This window comes from Perna viridis, chromosome 10 (assembly GCF_037379345.1).
Source record: "Perna viridis isolate PV_CMFRI_1.1 ecotype Kerala chromosome 10, ASM3737934v1, whole genome shotgun sequence".
NCBI lineage: Eukaryota > Metazoa > Mollusca > Bivalvia > Mytilida > Mytilidae > Perna > Perna viridis.
The window spans coordinates 30,044,724-30,067,044 of NC_142454.1; the positions used below are offsets into that span (position 1 = coordinate 30,044,724).

General features: G+C 32.1%; 1 protein-coding gene across 9 annotated transcripts; it reads left to right on the forward strand.

Moving 5' to 3' along the window:
- Nucleotides 1-377: 377 nt before the first annotated feature.
- LOC148605314 (uncharacterized) lies at nt 378-22,267 on the forward strand. 9 transcript variants are annotated; one of them, XM_088548446.1, is made up of 14 exons: nt 484-516; nt 10,083-10,191; nt 11,606-11,750; nt 12,091-12,180; nt 12,831-12,869; nt 13,315-13,359; nt 15,512-15,556; nt 15,819-15,878; nt 17,056-17,112; nt 17,810-17,884; nt 19,796-19,994; nt 20,890-20,964; nt 21,312-21,395; nt 21,902-22,267. In XM_088548446.1, exons 3-14 carry the CDS (start codon nt 11,704-11,706, stop codon nt 22,154-22,156), a joined length of 1,071 nt encoding a protein of 356 aa, XP_088404572.1. In that variant the 5' UTR covers nt 484-516; nt 10,083-10,191; nt 11,606-11,703; the 3' UTR covers nt 22,157-22,267. The 9 variants fall into 9 exon arrangements, with proteins under 9 accessions (XP_088404574.1, XP_088404578.1, XP_088404580.1 ...); XM_088548448.1 differs by lacking the exon at nt 11,606-11,750 and having other exon boundaries at nt 378-516; XM_088548454.1 differs by lacking the exons at nt 11,606-11,750; nt 12,831-12,869 and adding an exon at nt 14,277-14,323 and having other exon boundaries at nt 479-516.
- Nucleotides 22,268-22,321: the final 54 nt, after the last annotated feature.

The following is a 22,321-nucleotide window of genomic DNA, read 5'->3' on the forward strand; positions in this document are numbered from 1 at the left end:
GCCTGAAGGTGTGAGTGCATACACATATCTGAGTTGTGGAAAGTGAAGGAGCTCCTAGGAAACAATACAAACAGTATAATTTCTGACTTAATTTTTCATGCTTTTTACTCTCAGTCTTTTTCATCCAATTGTACATCCTGGATTTGTTTAATCATACATCATCGTCCTGTCTTTTATTTCAAATTTGATCCTAGCCCTCCCCCCCCCCTCTCAAAAAAAAATCAAATGGTTGCTCACTAAGTCTGAAAAGAGCAAGTGCCCATGAAACTACACTGACAACGACATTGTGTTTGTTGCTGTTAATTGTTGTTAATTTTTCGATTTGGTTTGTTTTGGGCGTTCTGCTAGTAGCTATATTCAGATCTGTCCCATATATACTGCACTACAGGTAGACTGCAATATAGTTCTCTTCCATTGATAAACTAAACTAACTTATGCTTCGATCGATATAGTATAAGTGTGTATACAACATTTTACTTCCTATACAATTTGTGTTTCCAAAATGCGCAATACCTGGTAAGTTATTTTATAATATAATTTGTTCGCATCCGTTTGTAATAAACGATTTTTTTTTCATCTAGAACTGTACATGTAACATTTTATAGCCATTAGCTCTTGGTGAAATATCTACGACAATATTTCAAATTATACTTTCATAAATATGGAATCTAGTTTTTATTTTGTTGTATAGTTGTATAGCTTCCCTGCGTCCAGTGGGGGGGGGCGACTTTGTAATAAGTACAAATGTCGTCAGGTTCATATGGAATAGTACTGCTATTAACTGGCGTGTGGAACGTTAGTAAATTTATGAATTTTATTTGATCTTATTGGACCGAAACAATACTTTAAATCAATAACGAAACCGAAACTAAAAACAATACGAAAGTGAGCCACAAATGTATCACACACTGTATGATTCTTACACAAATGTTTGTCCACTATTTCCAAGTTGTCTGTTGCGATTGCAGCATGATACTTGGTTAGAGATGAATGATTTCGCCCTAATGTCAATGTTGGTCATTATTAATGTGACTGTCTTCGTGTCGTTATTTGAACTTTTAATTTATTTAGAAGGAGTGTCATCGTTCTGTTACCGTAGAATTTGTAACATTTGCTGATAGTGCCTGTAAGATTTATGACTCTAAAAAAGTTTGAAGATCCCTAATACGCTTCCGTAGTCCGGGCACACGCCATCATGATATACTGTCTATTGAATTATTTTCCTAAATATTTAGTAAATTTATACCAAACGGCGTGCATTCCTCGCTTGTCAAGTTTTTGTCATCGATTTAGACATCCGGGGCCATGTCAATGAAAATATCCTGATATGTCTTAGGTCATGTCCCAGGAATTAAGTTAGAATGGTCTTAAAACATGTCTGAGACATGTCGTAGGGTGTAAACCGAGGCTTTAACTGATGATGATTCTTACTGTGATCATCCTAAGATGATGTTATGCTTATTATGATTTAATTGAGAAATAATTACAGGCTAGCCATTCATGTCGTTCTTTAACCTCTCGCTCTCGCTCGGGGTAAAACAATACGACATAAATGACCAGCCCGTGGTAAAACAACAACGATAAAATGGAGTTTCCATGATTTATTTCGATTCTATTAGGACTAGTTTTTTTGAACAGACGCAGCAAACGTGTTGCACGAAATGTTGGTCGTGTGTTTATCTCATTTTTACTATGGGTGTGGTCTAAAGAGCTTTGAAGTACGTGGTATTAGAATGTCGGATAATTGTTAAAAACTGAATGGTGTAAATATTAAAAGTGGATAATACTATATATAAAACTTATACTGTATATATGTAGACCATGGATAAATTGCTACGAAAATTAACACTGTTTATACTATTGCAATTTTTGCCGTTAATATAATATATACAAGTACACTTTAAAACTAATATAATCAATTGGATGCTATTGTTTTGATACGCAGACGATTAGAGCAGGGGTTCACTCGATAGCATTACCTTGTTAAGTTGTTAAACACATGAACATATATAGTAAGAAAAGGAACCCATGCAGATTTTTCGGAAGAGTAATTTATTTTCAGACACCTATCGAGGTATTATAACTTTAGGACACATTTTAGGGCGTACCTTAAGGTAGGATGGAGACTTTTGTTGTCACGATTTAGGAAAAAGATATGTTCTAAGACCATCTTAAAGACACATCCTATTCCTAAGAGTGCTTCGTTGACATGGCCCCAGATGTCTACAAATGTATTAGGCAAAAGGAATGATATTTAATAAATGTAACTTAGAGCCAGGGATAATGACAGAAAAAGTTCATATCTATACATTTTATTTAGATTCTGACTATCAATTGTTTGTTATATTTCATGATTTATTAACATAGTATCCATTAAGTACGTTGGAAATTCCAACATTTCATTTTTCTTTCCCTTTAATACCTGTCATGTCTTTCTTTTTTATGACAGCATGTTTTCCCGATTCATGCTTTGCAGTCATTTCATTCCCTTCCTCGTCTAACGAACAGCTGAGTTCAATTGTTGCTCCTTTGTTTATGTATTTTTTAATGCAAGATCCTCCGTGTCCGGCAGTGTCACGACTGTACCAATATTTTCCACACTTCGACTGGTAAAATGTATGGGTTCCATATTTTTTAGTGCAGGGTGCTTCTTTTTTGTATTTATCAATTAAGGCGGTGCAAACTACAAAAAAAAATACACCTTTTATTTCAATGATACACATTTGTTACTATAATATAACCCAGTTTATCTTTCTTTCCAAAAATTGCACAAAAATAGAATAAATGTTCGCAATTAAGACAGAAAAGATTACGAAATAGCAAATATCTAAAATTGATGAAACATAACTTTTACAAAAAAAACTGATGTAAAAGTATTCTACATTAGGTCTTGGTTCATATTTCTCTACTTACATACATAAAAGGTTTGAATTGTCAGATTCAAAATTTTAATTTAAGCGCTGATATTCATTATCAATCCCCTAGGTTTGCCAAAGTATGCGAAATTATTTTACAATTCACTTCCTCAAATAAAATACTTCCTGGTGAAAAATAGTACATGTACTTAAAACATAAATTATATGAAAGTATTTCACATAAACGGATTTAATATATACTAGAATCATATTTGCTTATACTTACGTGAACTTTTATTCGCTGCCATTTAATTTTGATGTGCAAATATCCGTTGTCTATATATGTCAAAATATACGAAATGTTCTACAATTCACCTTCCGAACGATACTTCCTTCTCAGGACCCCTGCTTTCTTGTGAAAAAATAGTGGTGCATGCAAGTGAAAATTATTCAAACCATTACAGCGAAACGTTATAAACGAAAATGATTTTGTTCGAAATGAATAGCAAGGAAGTTTTAGTTGAGTTCTACGCCATTTAAGATTTTTTCATGCATAACGTTCTCACTTCCAAGTTTTATTTGTTAAATAGTTTAAACCTTTCCAACTATTTATAGAAAATATTTATTTATTTTAAATATTATATTTATATAATATATATATATTTAAATATTTATTGACATATTTTTCTTCTGAGCAGTTTTGCAACCAGATTCGCTACTTAACACTTGCATGATATTTTAGAAAGTAGAAATTTTTAAACGTTGAGCGAGTCGTTTCAAATGCACATAATGGCGATAGAACTCCCATGCGTATGGACTGATTTGAAAACTTCAGCGATACATTTGATACGTTAATTGTACTCCGTTTTTCACGTTTCGTTTCCGTTTTGCAAGAATTCATGACGTTTTCCCTTCATTTAGGGTGCACTATACAGTTATATTACAGCGCACTGTTTCGCACACCAAGTTACCCCTGTCAAATTTGGTAAAACTTAAAATTTACAGTTGAAATTTGGTGGATATATTGTTCAAATGTAGATAAGCAATTATACATAGACAGATGTAATAGCGAGCACCGCGAAGCAGTGTGAGCTCTACGGTTATTACATGCACTATCTAAATTTCCCTTAAGGTTCCCCAATTTACTAACGAAAAAAAGTCATGTCCCGGAAGTAACAAAAATTGTCTGTCCTCACGGAGAAAATTCATCGCTTCCTCAAACCAAACAAATAAAAATACAAAGAAATTTCTAGTGTTGTCATAAAAAAGTGCATATTTTTTAAATCCTTGGTGTGTGGAGGTTCAAGTCATTTATAATTAATTAAGTGATTATTGTTATAAAAGCCAGTAGCCATGGTAACAGACTGAAAAAATATTACTGAGTTTTAGTACAAAACAGGGATGCCTTTCCAAAACTAACAGCCAAGTACTATATTTTGTAAAATATCAGGCACTTAGACAATACCACAGGATGAAAGCATGCATGGAATAGGTGAAAAAAAGGTAAAAATAACAAGATCCGTTTCGATTCATTCTCCCACAATTTTAGTCCCAAAAGTTCGTGCGAAATAAGGTATTTTGAAAATCAGCCATCTGATGCTGAGGAGAGAACCTAATACGGCAGGGGACTGAAACGTTCCGGACACCATTCTTCCTTTAAATTACACTTGTTTTACCATTACATATATTACATCTCTCTATGTATAAATGCTTAACTTCATTTAAACAATGTATCCACCAAAATTCAACTTTTCATATTTTAAGTTTTACAAAATTTGACCGGGGTAACTTGGTGCGCGAAACAGTGTGCCCTAATGTAACTGTATAGTGCACCCTAATGTAGGTTTGTTGATTTTAAACTGGAGTCGTAAGATTGTTTAGTTTAACTGAAACTAACAATGTGGTATCTATCAGTTACATTCAATAAAGATATTTCTGTACTGAAGTTTTTAAGTCCCACAACTCTGAAAGGAAGCTGAAGTGTATAGTTGTCATGGATTACATGAAGTTACATGTATTATAACTTTTCTTACATTCTTGTGTAAAAAATCAAAGCTATAAAGTTGGTGCCATCTTCTGACATTTTATATCTTTAGGAGAATGAACGCAAAGAAACTGGACAAGTAATATTACGACAAATATTTTGAAAGCAATACATGATATAATATTTAAAATATAATTTGAATTTAGTTCAAAATGTACTTTAATAAAATTGATTGAAAAAATAAACTGCCCTGGTATAATAAGAAATATACCACTGTAGGACTCTATATCAGAATTAACTTCTACTCAAATGACCTGGCAATATAAAGATAACTACACTGTAATTCCCTGCTAAAAAAATAAAACATCTACACCGTGTATGTCATACAGAAATACCTGTGTACTCTAAAAAAATAAAAAATGTAAAATACCTTAACCCAGTAAAATACGTCCTCTATGACAGCCTCATGTAACTGCAGGGTTGAACCTTGAAAAATGTAAAATACCATAACCCAGTAAAATACGTCCTCTATGACAGCCTCATGTGACTGCAGGGTTGAACCTTGAAAAATGTAAAATACCATAAGCCTGTAAAATACGTCCTCTATGACAGCCTCATGTGACTACAGAGTTGAACCTTGAAAAATGTAAAATACCATAAGCCTGTAAAATACGTCCTCTATGACAGCCTCATGTGACTGCAGGATTGAACCTTTAAAAAATAGGGACAACTATGGACACACTATTCATGGTTGATACAGCTTTGGATTTTGCATTGACACAAGACGAGAATTTCACCAAAATCAACGTGGCCCTTTTAGTACCTTATTTGGTACAAATCAATCTAAAACTTTCCTTTAGAAAAAGAAGGGCACATTGTGGTACAATTTCAAAGAGATCAGTTCTGTTTTACTCAAGTTATCATCTAGGCATCAGGAAATGTTTGTTTTTGATCCCTTGTAGTACAATATCAAAAAGATCAATTTACTTGTACCTGGTACTTCAGGAAAATGCTGGTTTCTGGCCTTTTATTGGCCCACCATTTCTCAAAAGGTTCAAACCCAGTCTTACCTTAGTGGTTTATAAAATTGTAGAGCAATATCAGAGAGATTCATTTGCTTTTACTTGAGTTACATGTATACAGTTCAATTCTATGAAATACTTGTTTTGGCCCTAATGGTCGAAGTCATAACTCCCAAAATCAATACAAACCTTCCTTTTGGATTTGAAAATTTGGATAATCAACTAGTTATTCTATTACATGTAATTATCACACGAAACTAAGTGTCTATGGGCATGCATTGACAACAAAAAGTGTCAAATAATTATGTGACAGCAAATTGTGCCAATAAAAACACAAGTAATCAAATTGGTTTTTTTTTAAATTGGTGGCAGTTCATTCAGCTATTTATAAGTTGTGTGAACAAAAACTGGATTATCTTGAAAACCATGCACAATACTCGTACTACATGCTGTAGCTACAGGTATAGGTAGAAAACCCTTTCAGCTGATCATATGATTCCTAAGATGGGGCAATATAGATATGGATATAAAGTCCAGTGTATTAGGATAGGCCTCTGTAAATTAAAAACAATGTTCTGCTGGAACAATTAAAATAGTAACTAAATTTCTAAAAAATATCTGATGAGCAAGTAAGGCTGATCAGAGCTCTTTTTTTGTAGATACATGTACATAAAGGAATATAATACATGTATTCTTAATATGTTGGTTTCAAATAAAACTTGCGAATCTGGGTCACTCATTTGCTTCTAATAAATTGTACACATGCAGCACTAATATGTGAACAATTTTTATAGTTTTTTTTTTATAATATTTTAAGTTTTAAAATAATGTCTGCTTGATAGCGTGCATGTTTATATTAGATAGAATTAATTCCTTGTAATGACTTAACTAACCCCTTGTCTTGTGGAACCATATACTTTTTGTAAGACAGAAAATTTATATTTTTAGTAAAACTAGTCACATTTTGAATAATAAAATAACTTACATAATTTTTTCGTCATATTTTCTACTCCTAAGGCAATGATGACACTAAGTTGCTGTGCAATATTGGTTTAGTCAAACATATAGGTGACCGATGGCTTACATTGATTAACAATCTAAACTGTATTTGCATTGTTAGTTGAACACTTTAATGTTAATCTAAATTATAAATCTTTAAATTATTTTTTTTAATTTGATGAAATAAAAATAAATGAAACACACATAACCATCAATTTGATTGTAAGAAATGATAAACATTCCTATTAAAAATGTTGACTACAGTGCTGTAAATAGTACGCAGATGTATAACATTGGCTACTCTTAAGGGTAAACTATTCGCATTGAAATCATGTTCAACTTAGGTATTGAAACGAAAATATAAAAAAAAATATGGAAGTCACCTTTCTAACCCCCTTTTACTTGCATAAGCTCCCGTTCGGAATATAATACTTAATTAAAACATAGAGAGAGGGTACTGTGGGGGTACATATAATTTTACATATCATCCATATTTAAAATTGCTACTGTGATCATTATATAAGGTTTCACTTACTTTTAAAAAGTACAGACATGATTTTCATTAAAAAAAACTGTCGGCTAAAGTATTGAAACAACTAAACGTCGCCATTAAAATAGCCTCTCTTCCGAACACTGTTTTACGACAAAAGAGAGAGGGGGTACCGTGGAGGTAGATACATTCCATCCCTATTTTAAAACAAAAGTTACTACTGTGATAATTATAAAAAAAAAGAAAAAAAATGTTTCACTTACTAAAGTACATAAATGATTTTCATTAACAAATAGCCAAGGACGTTAGGAAATCCATCAGTTGGTCATGATAACAAAAATTACAGTGCAAAGTATTGAGTATATATTCTTAGCACGAAAACGGCAGTTACATCAAGTAAAGGAACGGTCAGCTGATCGTCAGTGTTACTCATATCGTGCGTTTGATTGGTTAACACTGCGTTATGAAAGATTTTGGGGATTGTGTGGTTTATATCCACAAAGACAGCTAAATTATATCCTCGAAGATACGTTGTTTATAGCATTAATCTCAGTAATTATAGAGGTATTTCGCTTCAAAATTGTATAGCTAAATTGTTCAGCTCCATCTTGAATGGTAGATTGAATAAGCATTATGAAAATTTATTTGCTCATCAGCAGTTTGGCTTTCGAACTGATCATAGAACAACAGACAGTATATTTATTCTTAAATCTCTTATATTAAAATATCTAAAAAAAAAAAAAAGAAGGAAAAAGTATATGCCTGTTTTGTGGATCTTCGCAGGGCATTTGATTCCCTCTGGCGTAATGGACTTAGATATAAATTAAAACAAAATAAAGTGGGGAAGAAATTGTAAAATGTGATTAGTGATATGTATAACATAACCAAATCATCTGTTAAATTAGATAACAAGAGAACAGAATTTTTCACAATTGACAGAGGAGTCAAACAGGGCGACAGTTTAAATGTCCTACTATTTTTAACTGCTATATTAATTATCTACCTCAAATTTTTGATAGTAACTGTGACCCTCTAACATTATGTCAATCCAAGAATCCTATTTTAAGTTTTGCTGATGATTTAGCCATATTTTCTAGCAAACATACTGGTTTGCAAAATGCACTGCAAAAACTTGAAAAATATTGTGATGAATGGCAGTTAATGTGAATATAAAAAAACAAAAGTTATGATTTTTCAAAATAAATACAACCCCAGTCCTAGTTTATTTTTTTTAAAGTGCCCAATTGTAGAGGCAAAGGAATACAATTTTCTAGGAAATGTTATAACCTACAGATGTAATTTCAAAAAGGCTGTTCAAGAATTAACAAAGAAAGGCCTTAAAGTATTATTTGCTTTGAAAGGGAGATTCTCTAATTTTCAGACAATACCTATCTCCTTTTCTTGTAAATTATTTGATGTTTTGATTAAACCAGTACTATTATATAAAAGTGAAGTATCATGGTTCATGGAAGAATATTTTTCTATTGTAAAGTTTATGAAAAGAGCAGCGCAACATTGTTAAGTTTGTGACTCTCCCTCATTGGAAGACAAGTTTCCCTTTGAAATAATACATAACAGATATTGTAAATCGGTTTTGGGGTTGACGAAACAGCTTGTAATTTTTCTTCTAAATTAGAACTAGGCGGATTTTCTACTGTATCGTTTATTAAGACATTAAGTCATGTTATATTTCTTCAGATAAGACAAAACTCATGACAAAACTTATCAAAGACAGAGTTTTTGTCAAATATTAATCCCCTATGGAAGGAAGCATATGAGCTCAATAAAAATCTTGATGGTGAAGGGTTATACACATGGTATAGTTTGTAAATTATATTTTTGAGGATGTGGGTTTGATATTAAAGATTTTTAATCTGCTGATAAACCTTATAGTAAAATAAAATTTAATTTAAAGATAAAGTTTAAAAAAAAACAAATAAGCAATATATACAAAGAAAAAATTGAAAATAAACTTTCATCTATCAATGATAGCTCAAAATTATTTCTATACAGTAAACTTAAAGCAGAAATAGAAATTGAAGAATATCTGATAAAAGAGCCAAATTTTAAAAACAGACAGGTATAAAATATTTCAAGGAAAAACAGATTTTGTAAAATATGTAAAGATGAAGTTGATGATGAGTACCATTTTTTTCTTAACTGTAAACAGAACTCGAACGTAAGAAATAAGCTATTTGCAGAAATGGTTATACTAAACCCTAATTTTAGCCAAAATCAACCACTAGATAAACTAAAAAAATATACTATCTCCAAAAGCTGAACTTTTGCCAGCAATATGTGATTTTTTAAAGCAATCATTAGAATTACGAAATTAAGGTCCATGCCGGTCAAAAAATGCACAATTGCATATACCTGTATATATATTGATTTTTGATGTCCAATTTGTATTTTATGTTTGTTCTTTGTATTTGCTTGACACATATGGGTGTAATTTGCAAATAAAGTATTATCTAATATCAAAAAGTAGGTTTTTAATATAAATGTTAACAAATATTTATCAGAAAATGATTTTCTAATATTACAAAATAAATATACATTTTTAATATTAGAAAATGCATTTCTATATTTGAAATTAACTTTTTAGTATTAGAAAATTGACGTGTAATATCAAAAATTATTTTTGAATATTTAAAAAAACACACACACACATATTTGTCCACTTTGGCTTGCCATATGTATCACACGTTTTATCATTTTCACTTTCCTTTCAGATTATACATTAGAAAAAATGTAGCAAAAATAATGTTTATTGTCAATGAAAACGATTGAGATATACATCTAGATTGGACATGAGAGAATGCCGGTAACCTTTTTCATAATGTACGTATGTATACTAACAACAGCAATTTATTTACAGTTCATCGCAAGTTAAAACTACTCCCTCTTTTATGGCACACACTCGTTTAATGAATAATGCATCTTCTCCATTATAAATATGTAAATATATATAAATATGACGTCTTTAATAATCAATATCCTCCGCAGATCTACAACCGCACTTCTGTGTTGTAGTCTCTGCTATACTGTATGTGAAACAAATTGACAGGACATGAGCACTACACTCATAACAGATCTGCAAAGCTCTGTCTGTTGCACTTACTGCCTTATTTTTCAGGCTTCAGCACTTTTACCGATATATTTTAACAGTTATCCCGATATTCTCATCATTTTAGTCATATCCATTCTCATATTCCTTTCCAAGTATCCACCATGTAATAGTATGGGAAGTTTACATTCATATAAGGAGTATATATCACTTTCAACTATGATGACATGTTTATTTAATTTACAAGATATTGTCGTTTGTAAAGTTGTTTATGGAAAAACAGTTGTCGTTTACTCTACCGTAATATCCAAGTGGATCTTTCCATTCTTTTTCGTTACATAAGATGGTGTAAAGGTCTCAGTCTTGTATTCTTTGCCCCATAGGCTTCTATAGTATACCTTAAATTTTCATGATTTTTTAAAAAAATAGACAAGGAGTTTCAATTTAACTCTTTACAATGTTTTTCAATTAAGGAAATGTCAAAAATGATTTTTAGGTCCATTTTAGAAAAAAAGGCTTTGGTACACCATGACAGGTCAAACTAAAAACAGACTTTTTCTACTTTCACTTTTATTAGTTCATAAAATAGACCCCTTTTCTGAAGCATTATTTTTCATGAACATACTGTTTTTTCTCAAAAACAATTTTTTTTTTGTGTCATAGATTGATATTTGCCCTGTACTTGTGATGAAAAATGATAGTCCTTTACCAAGAAACAAAAACAGGAAAAGGCAAAAAAGAAGCGCACTACATTTTGTAGCCGCCATGTTTTGACGTACACCCGCTCAGGAATATGTAATACAAGACTGATACCTAGAGGAAATGGCCGCGTCGTTCTAATTGCCGAAACATCTTATACCGGTATCAGGGTCTTGGTAAATCACTTCAGTTGTTTTGCGTCCATCAATATTCTTTAGTATTATTATTATTATTATTTTTATTTATTGTTTGGTTTTATTTTTGTTTTGTTTGTGTTGCTTTACAATTTTAAATGATACATATTTGTATGTATATCATAAGTAAGGCATAAGCCATCATTTATTACCACTTTTTCAACACTTATACTTGCCACAGTGGTCTCGTGGTAGCGTGGATACCAAGAGTACATTGAGTCGAATGTTCGATTGCCGACAGAGTAATAAAATACTTTTAATATTCGTACTCACTGTTTCTCTGTCCTCACCACAGTATATTGAGCATAGAGTGACGACTGGTTGTCTTGGAGTCCAAAAAGGTATCCCGATTGTGATGACACGCCTTCCTACGGACTACTGCTCCTGTGATCTATGGCAATAAAAGCTGCGACTAGTTCAGCATATTGGACGAGTACAAAGTAGGACCTATTTGGATGACCAGTTGTTATTGCCTGAAAAAAAATGCGTCAAAAACCTACAAAAAAAATCACAATCTATCACAACAGTCAATTAAATTACATCTCATTGAACATACACATAATTATGCTTAAATATTTTCAATAGGCAACCTTTCCTTTGATTGAGTTTTAGCGTTTAGCCATAAAGTTATAGTCATCTTATTTGTATGCAATGGTTTTTCCATACATTACTTCTTGATTAAAGAAACGAAAAATACATACGTTACATAGACGCCCAGTTGCACATTACTAGGAATACACTGTTCCTGTTAAATATACCGTTCACGATTGCCTTTTACAGGTTATGCTGTAGGAATAGGACTACCTCTTATGACATTCATATTAACGATGGAGAAAAGAGAACAGATAGTACCTGCTGCGCACATTTTAGGTATATAAGTTTGAAATGTAAAACTTACTGAAATATGAAAATAAACAATGAAAAGTGTTAGTAAGTTATTTAAGTACCATTCTGTGTAAGAATCAGGCAACGGATGGCACATCATATTTCTCAATTTGGTCTTTTTTGCCTCAAATACATTCAACACATCTAGAAATCAGCGGAACAGCAATTTAAGTTTATCCTGAAGCATCAACGATGTAGATTTTTTTTTACTGCTTATATAAGAAAAACGTTCGGGAAAATTTTCCCGCCATTTTTCCATAGTGCATTTCAACTAAATGTGTCCTATTAATATCTTAAAAAGGCATTCATTACAAACACTTTGACAGTAATTTCTTGAGGTTATGAGGTATAAATACTTGGATTATGCAATAAAATGTCTCTGTATTTTTTCTTCATGTGCCACACCTTATACACATTTTGCCTGAATCTTAGACGGAGAAGTACTTAATTGAATAAAAAGTTACATGATCTTTAAGGCGAATATATTTAAAGGAATTTCAGTTGTTTTATTTTCTTTTTTTTATATATACTAGTATGTATTTATCCGCCAAAAACATGTAAGAAAGGTAAGTATTAGCACTGTTTTTTTATATGTTTATAAATACATGTACAAAATACATGTATATACTTTGTAGGAAAGCGCACACTGAAATCGAAGATCTACCTAGCGAAAGGTAATAATTCCTGACAACAAAATCACGAGTTCCAATCCCCCAAACGGATGCCTTGTAACGGAAAATGCTACCAAACCGCCCGGATTCACCCCCTTATAATTGTATACTATTCATAATATCCATTAATGTGCACACTTGTTAGTTCCTTTTAAATTTCATTGACTAATAGGGTATGTAAGTCTCGTTCTAGTTTCATTTTCTCTTCGGAATTTCCGACGTAGACCGTATTGAAAACCGAAGACTGATCTGCATTTTATTGTTTACTTCCGGGTACTCGAAACACTGGTAGATGCTGGTAGATATGATGGTATTGTCATTCTTTATTATGCTCTAAGCTAGCTTTCAGTAAAAAATATTTAATGAAATTGAATCAACAGCTTCTGAAATTCCCTTCTTGTCTTCCTAAAAATGCTTCCTCACTTGTATTTCCATTAATATTTTTTAGTGTAGTTACTGATCAGTCTGCAACTATAACACAGAACTCTCAATGGTATGATTGTTTTTTTATTAAGTCTTGTTAATTTATTTTATAAATGGAACAACAGGATAAAAAGAAAATATCATTAAGCACATAGGAATACCACAAAAGCTTTAAGCAGAAAGACCTAGGGTAAGGGACACATCTCTTGAAATGATGAATACAAACGTTTCAATTATTTTTATGAGTTGTGTCCCATACCCTGGTCTAAAGTTACTGCGAGCGTTCTTTATGTGGATATCTCATTTTAACTCTTATGTTGTATGTTGAAGTATTCCATGGCAAAAATTGAGGTAGAATACATTTTTTGGCATTTTTGTTCATTGGTTTAGCTTTTTGTTTTGGCCTTGCATTATAGGGGGTGGTTAAGGAATAAAAAAATCTTAGCTTTACACCTCTGCAGATTTTATTCATCTGTCCACGGTCAGTAGATCTGGTTCATTTATGGGTCTGTCTGTCTTTTTATAACTTTTTTGTTTAATTTTCGAGTCGAGAAGCTTTCCCGGTGATAGTCCGATAGTGTACGGGACTCGAGCCGGGAAACCGTCCATGCGGTAGCACGATAGCCAATGCGTTGCACCATCGATTTGCTACCATGGGTTTTATTACCTTTGTTGTCGGAGATTACTAAAGGTATATTTACACTTGTTGAAGACCTTTTGGTGATTTCTAAAAGTATTAACATTTTTCTATTTATGTTATACACAGATGCACTTGTTACAGTTTAGCATATCTGTTCTTTATTCCATCGCTTTTGAATTTCATCTCAAGCCCGGGTTTACAATGGTACTTTTCGGCTTTCTTAGAGTATGTTCTATCCAGGTCAATGTACTTGTTTTTCCATGCGAATTTAGTTTGCCCTTTACCATAATTCTCCAATTGCAACAATATACTTACATTTTATTTATTATTATATTTATAATTCTCAGACATCTGCTGGTAAAAGTTTGAAGCTTCGAAAGTTGCTGCTTTTGTTGTACGTAATCCGCCATTCCAGTGGGAAGAAATTGTGCATCCATCTGCACCATGAGAACTGATTTGTTCACATTGTCATAGTTTTCCTTTTACCATTGTCTACCCCAGACAAAACATTTCTGTTTCTGTTTCTGGAAAAATATCCAGAAGGATTTAAGAGTAATCAAAGGAATTGAAAATCAAAATAATGTAATCCAAGGACAAGAACTAGACATGGAAAACAGACACACACAACAAATAAGATAAAATATTAGTTACCAAAATAACACGTCCAAGGCAAAAAAGTAAATGACCATAGTAAAAACTGGGAGCATTGATTAGATGCACTGGTAGTGTAAGCGTCCTTTGCTTTTCTAGAACCACCCGCCGTTCTCATAAATAGTCAGGTCCGGGGCCTATGGAAGTGGAAATGAATAACAAAGACACGTTGAACAAATCGGTTATCATGGTTACATCGCAATGATCCACGAGTTCATGGTGAGAACCATAACGCTTCTGTAGTGATGAATTCAATCTTGTAACAACATAACCCTGTCCCGGAACCCTAACTGTAAGAAGTCTAGCGCGATCCAAAACGTCTGCATAATTATGACAAGCTCTGACATAACGTATGGGTTGTGATTTTAAAAACTCCATACGCAAATGCTGAATGGATGTTGCCACAGATGAAAGGAAAGTTAACAATACGGGATGAAAAGACATCGCATTTTTGTCGTATATGTTGGTCAATAATTATCCTTTATCATCGATCTCTAAGTGTATGTCAAGATATGAGGCTGAATTCACAGTGTCTGTAGTATCCTTTAAGTTCTATAGGGTAGATGCGATGTATAAAATTCCAGAAACTAGGATTCTTTAACGATAATACGTCAACTCTATAACGGAAAATGAGACCAAAGGGTTTGGCTTAAAGATGCCCTTTCTTTGGATTAGATTCTCTAAGTGTAGTTCAAGATGTGAAGCTAACTTCAGAAATACGAATAGTGCGGGGTAGCGAGAATGTAAACGAAATGTAGCGAGAAATAGCCATTTTCAGTCGATTAAAATATTCAATTTTCAATGTGACAACAACTAAACTAGTGCTTAAAAAAGTTTCGCGAAATTGAATCGACAGTTTCTGAATACCAAAATGTCGTGCTTATCTTCATATGAATCGATAACTTACTTGTATTTCAATGAAAATTTTCAGTGTAGTAACTAATCAACCTGCAACTATTTCACAGAGCTCTCAATGGTATGATTTTTTTTATTAAGACTAGATAATTTATTTTATAAACGGTACAACCAAAAAAAAAAAAGAATAAAAATACCATTAAGCACATACAAATACCATAAAAGACACGATGATGTTTTTTACTTATTTTTGTTACATAAAACATTTACAGTTGATGAAGTCATTTTGCATTTTTTCCGGTGCTTTATGCTGAGCCATATTCAAATTATATTCACAATAATGTGTGTAGTTAGAGCTTTAATTATGTATATTTTGTCTTTAGTGCTAATGGGACAGAATTTCTGAATCAAGCAAATGGTGCTCCAGGAAATGCGTCAAACAAGTATTGTATCAATCGTAAAATTTGTTAACCTCAATTACAGTTAAAAAACTTTAAACTTGACGACAAAACTAAACAACAAATAATAAAATAAACTTTTTATTCATATGCCACACGATAAAATATGCAACGATATTTAGTGATTAGAAAATATTAAAAAATATTATATAAAACCAATAATAAAGATAACATTCATGGTATAAAGTATATAGGTTTCAGGCTGTGTTTATGACAAATAATATTGACTTTGTTGTCATTAAGTTAAAAAAATAGTTAAACAAATGAGTTGACTATATGAATTTTAGACAAAGTGAATGTTTTTGCTGCTTAAATTCATTGCAAGTACATCAAATTAGCGAAGAAGATACGTCATTTACAGCTACTTAATTATGTTGTTTGTTCGGATAAATCTTCGTACAGGAAACTGTCTCAACCCCTACCCCACGAAACAAATTTATTATCTCAAACACAATGAACTAGTGCATGTATTTACTAAAAATGTAACTTTTAGGGGCGCTCTCGAGACTATTTATTTGTTAGAAGTACCTAAAAGTGACACAAAATGTACAAAAAATATCTACAATTTAGTAAAATCAAAGCTTGACTTTTTATGATCAACTCGGCGGGTGTTTCTAGGAAAGCAGAAGACGCTTACTCAATGGTGCACTTGTTCCATGATCCCAGTTTTTATAGGGGTCCGAGTTGCTCATTTACTTTTATAACTGTGTATGTATTATTTCTATACACATTCATGGCAGTTGCGGTTTAACTCTGCGCATTCATTCCAGTTGTCAAAGTATTAAGATCAGAGGTTACTGTCGTCATAACCCATCATATGGCTTGTATATTAATGCTGTTATCACATTCTTAAATACATTGGTAAAATAATGCGTTCCAACAACCCAAGAGACCCGAGAGTTTGTTTGAGATTTAATACTTCTATTGGTTGAAGCATTGTGTGCATAAGACATGGACAATATTTATATCTTATGCATTTTACACGTGTTATATACTTAAGCACCGAGCTACATTAAAATGTTAATCAAGTGACATATAATACTTGGAGTATGATAACTGATCTCGAGGTCTAGTAATAATACATGAAGTCTAGCCGATCATACTGATGCAACACCCGTATTCTTTACCAAACCTATGAACTGTGTTTTACTTATATTTGTAGACTTGACCGATACAACAAAACGCCAACAGAGAGACAACGTGAACAAGATTATGACAGGTACAAGACTTAAAACGTAACAATATACTAAAAACTCCGGAAAAGCAGAAACAATAAAAATAAGACTTCTTTTACTTCAAACAATGCTTTTACTTGCATCCCTTGATTGAAGATGTTCTTGATGTCATTTTATATATAAATGCAGCTACACTTTTCAAATATTAAGCTTTTAATAAATCGATATGACATGGGATAACAACTATTTCTTGGGGGTCAGTAGTACTAAAAAGTTTTACTTCAATTTTTAATTTTATTAGCTCTTCAATTAAGCATTTTCAAGAATTATTTCTGGTAATGCAACCGTTTGTCCCATTTCAACTTTCCATTTTTTCTGGTTTTCCTTGACTTCTCTTCTACTCATAACTTGATCTTTTGGAAAGTTTACATTTAGAAATCCTTAATTGCAATCTTAACATAAAACATACAGCGGATTTCCCAAATCTGGTTGTATTAAAGTTGCACTTTACAAAATGTTAATAAAATAATATGTTGATTAACACTGACTCTTTTTCAATATATTTGGTTTTGAGTACTTCTTGCATGCAATTTAAAAAAAAATGGATTTAGATATGCTTTCTATTTGATTTAAATGCTCTTTCCTGAAACAGATGTGTACAGCTGACTAAAATTTGCAATACTAATATGATTGATTCTTTTGTATTCATCAAAGAAATATATTATGTTACGTTTCATATAGATTACATAATGAATTGGCACGACAACAGGAAACCGTAAAAAGATTAGAAGAGGAAAAGCACACTTTACTATCAAGGTATTTTTTATGTATCGTAATTGTTTTAATTATATTCCGTATGGTACTTTATGATGTATTAAACATCCTTATCACATTTACTCAATGCGACAAAATTGAGTGATGTTTAGGAACGTAATTTCTGCATTGTACCGTTTGTATAACGGGAAAGTATATACAGTCTTTTGTTTAAAGGAAATATGAAGATTCCTGCTGAACCGAATGAAATGTTGTCTGATATTGCCTTCATATTGATACACTTCGCCGTGAATACCTCTGTAAATCTGAAAGAGATGTTAGATTTTTTTTTGTTTTGTCGCTGGTCTAAATCGTAACATTTATAAAAACAATGCAAAAGGCATCCTTTTCGTATATTAAAATCAGTTGTATCGCATTCGCCTAAAGTAACTTTGATATTTAGTTTTAACTAATACTTGAATGTTATGATAAGTATTTTCTTTAACAAAATCGACCTCTTCATACGATTTTTAGTGGAATATCTTATAGATTATATTAATAACATACAGGATTGAACTTTATAACATGGAAATACTCAACTAAAGTCGAGATTTAATAAAAGAAACAAGGCACAATTAACGTTAACGAAAGATTGAGTTCCTCTATGTTGATCAGTCACAGATAACTTCACCGTCTTGGTGTGTTAACTCAAATGCAATGATCTATACACTTCATCCATGACATGAACCAATGAAGTGTATTAAAAAAATAATTAGAAAAAAAAACAGCATTACCGTTTTTTTATTCTTTTGGGGACAGAAACCAGTGTGGAACTTATGAATTATTTTATTTTTCTTACTTATGTAACCTTTCCCTTTTGTCCCCATTTCCTCCTCCAAAGTACTAATTTTCAATTAGATCGAAAGTATTAAGTGCATTTTAAAAATTGGGTTCAATACCATTTGCAGATCCTCCTGGTCCGAAGGGCCATGTGAATATTGCTATCACTTTGAGTCCGTCGTGGTCGTTAAAAACTTTTCACAAATCTTCTCCTCTGACACTACTGGACCAATTAAAACTCAACTTAATATGTACGTTCCTACGGGTATTTTGCCTGGACCTGACCCTTATTACAAAAAAAAACTGTATCAAAAAAAAGAAAACTATTATTCTGAGGCACTTCAAGTCGATGAGATCCACTTTCCCTACATTTAAAGAAAATCGTACGACCCGTTCATTCCCCCTTTTATGTAATTCTTACCATTTTGTTTTACATTTTTCGGTTATTAATTTGATAAGTAGGTAGCTTTATGAGATTATTCTCAAACACAGAGAGGACATGACCTTTCATTAGTGAAGAGAAAGGGTAGTGTCAAATAAGCTACTTAATCAGGGGTTCGTTCAGCACTTTAATATCATCACTATAGAATTTTAACGGTTGGCATCACAATTTGATTGACCGATATGAAGTTTCTATGTCACAGATGAGACAACATATCTTCAATTACATTTCACATTTTCCCGCATTGGAACTTTACACTTACTATTTCCAGTTATGTAGCTCCTTTGATATAAGTGTAACATATCAAGTCAAAGAGGCCATGGTCATATAATTCACTTTATTTCAATTGTAAGTACATGTTGTAATTACAATACCATTATGTGATAACGTTGAGGTCCCTATATTCGAAGACTGATTTTAAGGGAACTAAGAGAGAACTCTTTTCACTCAAAACACTTCAAATGGACAAATTGATTTCTTAATCTTAAAATCCAGACAGACACTAGATCTTGTCAAGTTGTAAATAAGATATGTATATTTGTATAAAATAGGGATACGAAATTAATACAAAAAGACACGTAAAAATATATCTTTGTATATTTGAAGCTTAAATTTGAAATTCCCAATAAATTAAAATCATACCTTGGCTCAGTACTCTGTATTATTAACTAGAACTATTTGTTTTTATAAAGGCTGAGCGAAGTTTATGGGAGACAGCTTGAAAAAAATAACCCAAACATAACCAACTTGAATGACCGGAATAGGCCACAGAAGGTGGGCGAAATGTTTGTGAGTATATACGACAATGATTGGACAGACGCTTTTAGTAGATTAGACGATTCAGGAATCGAACAACGAGAGTGCATCGAGATACTACTGGATATTTTAAAGGTGAGAAAGTCGTTTAATACAGACACTTGCATGAAAACTCAAGTTAAGCATTAGTGACACAAGGTTTCTGTGTAAACCTTATTTTGTTTTGTTCTTGAATCAAACATACATGTTTGTAAGTAAACGATAATTTTTTCAACCTGTCATAGTTTTCCTTTCCTCTTTCGTCTACCCCGGACTTAACTTTTATTAGTAGCTCAACGGGTGTTTCTAGAAAAGCAGAGGAAGCTTACTCTACCGGTGCACCTGGTCCAGGCTCCCAGTTTTAAGTGGATTCTGAGATGTTCATTTATATTTATTGCTTTGTAGTAATATTTCATGTCCTCGGATGTGTGTGTGTCTCTTTTCCAAGTCTGGTCTGTATCCCTGGATTTCATTTTTTTGATTTCGCCTCGAATATTGGTTCCCTTGATTACTATGCTATACTTTCTGCAATAGTTCTAGAATTTTGAAATGTAGACACAATGGAACGTAGACATATATGCCCCGTATTTTATACAAGCGTTGCTGACAGTCATGTCACGTTCCTTCAGCGCAATAACAATTGAATTTATGTAAACTATTCTTAACACAAACACGTTATTTTAAAACTATCAATCAAAATACTCCATGAGTAACTCAAAAAATGACTTTTATGGTAAGAAGAATTATAAGATTTTTCTGATACCTGTATAAATCAAACCCTTATATATAAATTTAAATGCATTTCAAACCTTGGTAATACGAGGTCCTGTATAAGCGGAAACAACTTTTTAAAATCTTTTAAAGGCATTCGGTTAAGACAGTTTTCACTGAACATATCAGTTATTGTAAACTAGCTCGTGAAATGTCTAATTTAAAACAAAAATAAGGAATAGTTTTAATACATGGCATATGATCATTTTGATAATTTCAGATGTCCTTTGATAGATGCTGGTGTCAAATAAATAAGTTCTATAGTCATATAAAGGAATGGTTTGATGGCTTTGAAGTAAGTTGCACGGAGGAAACGGTTTTGGATTATCTTAATTATCGTGTTAATTGTACTGAAAAAAAAAACAACTTTATTGTGTATTATTCAACAATTCCGGGTTCTTTATAATAAATTTCTGTTGGTATTAGTATTGAGCCTCAATTTAATTATTGTATTATGTGTTGTATGAAGTGGTAATAATAAAAATAATGCGGTTTCGTAGGGGTTTATATTATTAACCTCAAGTAACTGCATATAGGTGTCTAGATTGAAAAAAAAATCTGTCACTTTTTTGTTATTTAAATCATAAGTATGTAGTTATTCTTTTCAAAACTTACAGACGTTATCTGTTGTATCTATTGCAGAACGCTTTAGACGATCGATTGAATGATTGTATAACCCCTATTTCGCAGACCATGATTTCGTTTTTAACGGAGAATACAATAAAGGTATTATCGCAAAATGCAATGACCTTTTTTGTTTGAGTTTATGAATAAGAAAAAATAACTGTAAACATTTAACAAAATGTAGATAATGTACCTACCTGATTAGAAAAACGATATGTAAATTTTGAAAGCGTAAGAGCCTGGCAAATCTAGTATCGTGCCCGTTATTTCCTCAAAACCTTGTCTTGTTTACTTACAATATACATGATTGATTGTTGGGGTTTAACGCCCGAGCAGCAATATTTCAGCTATATTCAGGCAATACAAGCTCTGCAGTAATAATAACTAGTACACATGTAACTAGTAATGATAACTAGTACACATGTAACAAGTAATTATATCTAGTACATTTTAGGTTATTTGTACTACTTACGTGCATTATATCGCAATCTTGTCATATTTATTGCTGATACTTTATTTTGTGTCCTGAGTGTTTTGCCTCTATTCTGATTGAGAAATTAGGGTTGGGATATATTTTTTTAATTATTTAATCTGCGTCCTCTTTGTAGGATGTAGCAACCAAGTACTGTGAAGATGTAAAAGATAAATGCAACACCTACGTCGGCCGATGTGTTCGAATGTGCTATTCCATGGTTATAAAAGCACCGCCTATGTTCCTTTGTTTTGAATGCCCTGTTCTTGACAAACAAGAATTTAAAGTTTTTACAAAAGACGGAGATGAAGTTGATTATCTTGTTTGGCCGGCATTATATCTTTATGAAAATGGACCATTGATGGAAAAGGGTGTCGTTCAATGTAAATAAATTGGAAATCTAGTTTACCTTTTAACATACATATCAATAAAACACCTGTTTGATCTTTAAATGATATTACTATTGTTTTTTTAACACAATAAAAAAAAGTTCAAGACTTGAGTATTTATTTTTTTTTTATTTCTGCATTATAATTTTTAGTTTACATTCTACCGC

What these genes read in the sequence shown, in the direction of transcription:
- LOC148605314 (XM_088548446.1), top strand. Translation starts at nt 11,704, where the DNA reads ATGGCAATAAAAGCTGCGACTAGTTCAGCATATTGGACGAGTACAAA. An exon ending in ACCTGCTGCGCACATTTTAG is followed by an intron (nt 12,181 to 12,830) that starts GTATATAAGTTT and finishes TATACTTTGTAG; the next exon opens with GAAAGCGCACACTGAAATCG. An exon ending in AATGGTTTGATGGCTTTGAA is followed by an intron (nt 20,965 to 21,311) that starts GTAAGTTGCACG and finishes TATCTATTGCAG; the next exon opens with AACGCTTTAGACGATCGATT.